This window comes from Hemibagrus wyckioides, linkage group LG09 (genome assembly GCF_019097595.1).
Source record: "Hemibagrus wyckioides isolate EC202008001 linkage group LG09, SWU_Hwy_1.0, whole genome shotgun sequence".
NCBI classification, from domain to species: Eukaryota; Metazoa; Chordata; class Actinopteri; order Siluriformes; family Bagridae; genus Hemibagrus; species Hemibagrus wyckioides.
Window position 1 is genome coordinate 21,144,336 of NC_080718.1, and position 6,321 is coordinate 21,150,656.

At 38.3% G+C, this 6,321-nt stretch overlaps 1 protein-coding gene across 3 annotated transcripts in view; it reads right to left on the reverse strand.

The window, feature by feature from the left end:
• The window catches only part of myt1lb (myelin transcription factor 1-like, b), a 104,815-nt gene that overhangs the window by 66,595 nt on the left and 31,899 nt on the right, over positions 1-6,321 (reverse strand). For all 3 annotated transcript variants that reach the window (XM_058400068.1, XM_058400067.1, XM_058400069.1), the window contains 3 exons: positions 3,444-3,489; positions 3,269-3,302; positions 466-528 (listed from right to left, as the gene is read on the reverse strand). In XM_058400068.1, coding sequence (XP_058256051.1) covers positions 466-528; positions 3,269-3,302; positions 3,444-3,489 — 143 coding nt within the window. The remainder of the gene's footprint in view (positions 1-465; positions 529-3,268; positions 3,303-3,443; positions 3,490-6,321) is intronic.

Genomic DNA, 6,321 nt, shown 5'->3' on the forward strand with positions numbered 1-6,321 from the left:
ACCCTCACCACCACCACCACCACCTCTACCACCCCCCCCCCCCCAAAAAAAAAGCATGTCTAACCATTAATATGCAAATTGTACTGAAATGTGCAGGAATATTTATGCAGTGAACTGCCTTGAAACTTCCCGGGGAAAATATTTTGCATCATAAAGCCAAGCGCAGGGTTTATGTGGAGAAATGTATATTTTCTCAGTCAATGGGGTTCTGAGCCTGTAAAAATGCCAGAAAGGAACTGCTGGTAATTTCTCCTTGAGATGTGATTAGGGCACAGTGGCAAGAAGAGAGCCTCATTTCAGACCAATGGCTTATAGGAAATAGGCAGATATGGTGGGTGCATTTTGAACAATGGAGTTTAAAACGACCAACAGGATCGAGGACTATAAACTCTGGACCCACAGCGTGCTGCATGTGGAGACTGTTTATCGATCAGCAATGTAATGAGAAAAGTTAGCCCCCTTTACCTCTGATGTCTTGCATATTTTCCACTGACGTGCCCAATCCCATCACAATGTGGTGCTGGGCAGCTAAAATAGAAAGAAATACATGTTGGGTACTTAGCTTGTAGGAATGTGTGTACCTTAAAACGTATGCAAGCACATACATACATACATATATACATACATGCATTTTGCTTTATTTCCGTATGTGTGTAAATGCACAGAAGGTAATCGATTCACTTTATTCCCCAAAGCTTTATATCTCATATGATTGCTGCTCTGTATCTGCTCAGTCCAGATACCAGTGCAAAGTCAAACTGTGTTTATTCTGCCAGCTATCTCATCTCTAGAGAGCACTACCATCAGTACTGATCACATATTATTGGCATTATAGATGCCTCATCCTGTGCCTTCATATCGATCAGCTGATTAATTGCTATCTTTGGGCAGCAGAATCAACCGATGAGAACAGGAAAGATTTGACAAGCTTCTCATTTGTGCCGGGTCTTAAATATATATAGAGACACATAACGAATGTTTCTCTCTTCATTTCCCTTTTCAACATCCGAACCACTGAATTTATGTACATACCATATGTTTAATCACAGCTCCCCATCACAGAAAGTTTGTCAAGAACCTATCACAGTAAACACTAGCAATTCATAAATTGATGGAAAATATCATTTATTCGCAGAAGCAAGAGACTGATGAAGGGACAAGCAGCAGCACCAGTGCCTCACAGCAATCCACCAGCTCTGCTGATACTGTCCTGATCAAGGGAATAATCATGCTCGCTGCTTCAATACCACTGATTTGTCTGAGAGAGTAGGTTGTTATGTTTTCGACTGCAAAATACGGAATCACCGCTATCAAAAGTAGTGGAATTACAATAACTGACATAATAATCCTGAAACTGCCTGCTTCAAAATAACATTACGGCAAATGAGTTAGGAGTCTAACAATATGCACGAAAAATGTCTGGAAAATTGTATGGTTTTTAGAAGACAATAATAGTATGTTTATTGGCATTCCATTTTATTTTAAGGAGACATACTCGGGGTTAATTGAGGTCTTGTTCCCAAATTAGACACTTGCAAATAATTTATTCATGTGGAATTAGAGTTTATGCAAATGCAAGCGTATAGGTTCATAATTGGTGATCTGTTGTGTAAATTTCATAGTAAACAAATCATTTGCTCTATTATGTATTCCTTAAAATAAAGCTTTACAATCCACAGGAACAAGAGATGTTGCCCAAAAATCACAATTCCTTAGCCGTCTATTGGAAAGAACCAGGAGAGCTCAACCAACTGGCTCAAATTCTCTTCATATCTCCCATCACTTACACACACTAGAATAATAATGCACATCTATAAGTTTATAGATGCAGAACAGGGCAGATAGCAGCACTTTCCTCTGAGTGTGTAAGGCTGCCCTTTTATGATGCATGAGCTGCAGTTTGTAAAGATGCACAGGAAGGCTTCATCTGTCTCAAAGAAAACACATACTAGACCCACCCTCCTCAGTTGGTAGATGCCATGTGATAGGTGAGAATTCATTCATCTTAAGTAACCACTTGGTCCTGATCATGCTAGATTTGGAGTTTATCCTCTGGATGTGATGTGAATATATGACCTGGATGGGACACCAATCCATAGCAAGGAATGCACACACCATCTTATCCGCAGAAGGTTGATGTGGGTGCGGGTTTTCATACCAATCGAGCAAGAGCTACACCTGATTCCACCTGTTTAATCAGTAGATCTTGGCTTTTAATAGACTCAGGTGTGGCTTCTGCTTGGTAGGAATGAAAACCTGCACCCTTACCAGTCCTTTCCGAATAAGATTGGACACCCCTCCATCACAGCTAGGGGCAGTTTAGCATAGCAAATTCATCCACTGATATGTTTTTCGAGGAAATCCCTAAAGAAGCCCATGCAGACATGAGAAGAACATGTGATTCCATAGAGACAGTAACCCAAGCTCATGGTCGATCCCTGGAGAGCGTGATCACCCTGCAGCATTCAGGCAGCGACACTACTCATTACGTCACCGTACCATCCACCGAGTGTAACACTTTAGAGTCTAAATACCATTAACAATGTGTTCATCAACATCCAGTGCAACAAAATACCTAGGTACATAGGGAAAAAAAATAAAATATGCACAGTAAGTAATGTACAGAGTATATGTGTGTATGTCAGCAATTGTAGTGCTGTATAAATTGTTCCGAGGCATTTTGTCATAACAACGATGAGACATTTCCAGTGGCTGATCTATTCTTTTTCATCACACTCATGATCCTCCCTTGCATTTACAGTAGGTCAAACTTATTTGCTATACGCCTGTTTGTTCTGCCGGTGCTGTTTCATCTCTCAAACTCAGTGGGTGCCAAGTCTAGTAAAAGTGCAATTCAGTCCTATTACCAAGTTAACCTTTGTCAAAGACTTCATTAATCATGCTTTCACAAACAGAATTATTAAAATGCTATTGCAACACACCATGATACAGCACTCAGTGCTCTAACTACAACGGTGATGCCTTTCCTGGAGCAAACAAGACCATTTTAGCGAGCACTCATAGTGCTTACTCACATGAATTGATAATTGTATCTTCTCAGAATATGCTTTTTTTTCTAGATTCTCTTAGCTGATAAAAGAAAGATGAATCCAGGCTAGGTTAAAAGGGGCAGCCTAAAGAAGCAGACATCTCAGTATCCCTGTGCTTTATTACTCCATGAAAAAAAAAGAAAAGAAAAAAAGCTTCATTTTTACTAAATGTAGGACTGTAGGTTGGCGTATATGCTGTGGCCTTCAATAGCACTGACCTGAACAGCTCTTGTATTGCTGGTTCCAAGGGCACTAAAGGGATAGAACAGGAAGAGAAAGAAAAATAAGAGTGATTAGAGATGGTTACGTCTCCGACATAAAATGGTGCGAAATGCATTTTTCACAACGCTATAGAGATGCAGTTAAGGGTAGAGGAGGAGGTGCTGAAAATACCTTTCGAGCGTGTGCGATGGCGCTTGTCTGCTACATCCACCTCCATCTGGGGAGATGTGATCACAATGTTACTGCCAGATATAGCTACATCCTTCTAGTAGGTAGATATTTAATCAACACACATGACTGAGTACAACAGGGAGTAAAGAACCAGGAAAGAAAATTGGTACTAATAGTTAATTGGGTTGCCTTTTATTTTAAATTCGTTCAAATCTGTTCTCATACCATTGTAGACTGGTCTTACTGTGTGGTCTTGCTCTGTTAAAGTCATTTCATAATAAAAACGCACAGTGCCTTACAGTTATTGTGTATAAGTTAAAACCGATCATTAGAGGGAAATATGTGCTTTTCGAAAGTACAAACAATAAAACTATCCAGCTTGTTAATGTCATATACAATAATAAGGCTATGATGAATATTTTAAGACTATATCAAAATTACTAGCGTTTGACAATCACACAAAATGCACCTTTTTTTTCATCACATAAACATTCAGGCTGTTTGTTACTTGAGATCCATGAATATTTCAATAGCAGGAAAGTAAAACGAGAATGATGTGCAGTTCATCTTATTACAAATGGCAAGAGGATTCTGTAGTTGTGGGAGACTTTACCTTAATGCACTGCTGACTTAACTCCAAACCTTTTGTCAATCTGTTGTTGGCACTATTTGTGTATGTGAATCAGGCCTGGCTGGTTAAGTACAGTATGTAGGACAGAAGAGAGTCTTTATCTTTCATGAGTTCTACAAGACCGCATATGTTAGGTCAAAGGTCCACTGTGATTACTGTTGTAGAGAAATAATGGAAGGATGTCTAGGCATTACATGTCATGAGAGAAAATTGAGAGTTCAATCTAAACACAATGTCAAAGGAGTCTGTGAATCAGAGCACATTGTCATGGATATACTCCAATTGTAGAACTGAGTGGAGAATGCTGTTGTAGCCAGCAGAAAGAGAAAATTGGTGTGTAAATATTGTGTTATAGTAGTAGTAGTAGTAGTAGTAGTGGTAGTATATAGCATTTGTCAATAACTAGTAGTAGTGGTGGTGGTAGCAGAAGTAGTAGCGTATAGCATTGGTCATTAACTAGTAGTAGCAGGGGGTGTAGTAGTAGTAGTAGTAGTAGTAGTAGTAGTAGTAGTAGTGGTAGTATATAGCATTTGTCAATAACTAGTAGTAGTAATGGTGGTAGTAGTAGAAGTAGTAGCGTATAGCATTGGTCATTAACTAGTAGTAGCAGGGGGTGTTGTAGTAGTAGTAGTAGTGGTAGTATATAGCATTTGTCAATAACTAGTAGTAGTAATGGTGGTAGTAGTAGAAGTAGTAGCGTATAGCATTGGTCATTAACTAGTAGTAGCAGGGGGTGTTGTAGTAGTAGTAGTAGTGGTAGTATATAGCATTTGTCAATAACTAGTAGTAGTAGTGGTGGTAGTAGTAGAAGTAGTAGCGTATAGCATTGGTCATTAACTAGTAGTAGCAGGGGGTGTTGTAGTAGTAGTAGTAGTAGTGGTAGTATATAGCATTTGTCAATGACTAGTAGTAGTAGTGGTGGTAGTAGTAGAAGTAGTAGCATATAGCATTGGTCATTAACTAGTAGTAGCAGGGGGTGTTGTAGTAGTAGTAGTAGTAGTAGTAGTAGTAGTAGTAGTGGTAGTATATAGCATTTGTCAATAACTAGTAGTAGTAGTGGTAGTAGAAGAAGTAGTATCATATAGCATTGGTCATTAACCAGTAGTAGCAGGGGGTGTAGAAGTAGTAGTGTTTAGCATTGGTTACTGTTATAGTAGTAGTAGTAGTGGTGTATAGCATTGATCACTAAGTAGTAGTAGTGGTGGTAGTAGTAATATATAGCATTGGTCATTAACTAGTAGCAGTAGGATCAGTAGAAGTAGTAGTGTACAGCATTGGTCACTAACTTGTAGTAGTTGTAGTATTAGTAGTGTATAGCATTGGTCACTAAGTAGTAGTAGTAGCAGAAGAAGTAATATATAGCATTGGTAACAAATTAGTAGTAGTAGTAGTAGTAGTGTAGGTAGTAGTGTATAGCATTGGTCACTAACTAGTAGTAGTAGCAGTAGTAGTAGTAGTAGTAGTAGTAGAAGAAGAAGTGATGCATAACACTGATCACAAACTAGTAGTAGTTATGGTAGTATTAGTAGTGTATTGTGTTGCTCACTAACTAGTGTTAGTAGTAGTAGTAGTAGTAGTAGTAGTAGAAGTAATATATAGAATTGGTCATTAACTAGAAGTAGCCAGAACAATAGAAGTAGTAGTGCATAGCATTGGTCACTAACTACTACTAGTAGTAGTAATCATATATAGCATTGGTCACTAACTAGTAGTAGTAGTAGTAGAAGTAGTATCATATAGCATTGGTCATTAACCAGTAGTAGTAGGGGGTGTAGCACTGTTATAGTAGTAGTAGTTGTAGTAGTAGTAGTGGTGGTGTATAGCATTGTTCACTAAGTAGTAGTAATGGTGGTAGTAGTAATATATAGCATTGGTCATTAACTAGTAGCAGTAGAATCAGTAGAAGTAGTAGTGTACAGCATTGGTCACTAACTCATAGTAGTGGTAGTATTAGTAGTGTATAGCATTGGTCACTAACTAGTAGTAGTAGCAGGAGAAGTAGTATATAGCATTGGTAACAAACTAGTAATAGTAGTAGTAGTGTAGATAGTAGTGTATAGCGTTGGTCACTAACTAGTAGTAGTAGCAGTAGTAGTAGTAGTAGTAGTAGTAGCAGTAGTAGAAGAAGAAGTAATGTATAACACTGATCACAAACTAGTAGTAGTTATGGTAGTATTAGTAACGTATTGTGTTCCTCACTAACTAGTGTTAGTAGTGGTAGTAGTAGTAGAAATAATATATAGAATT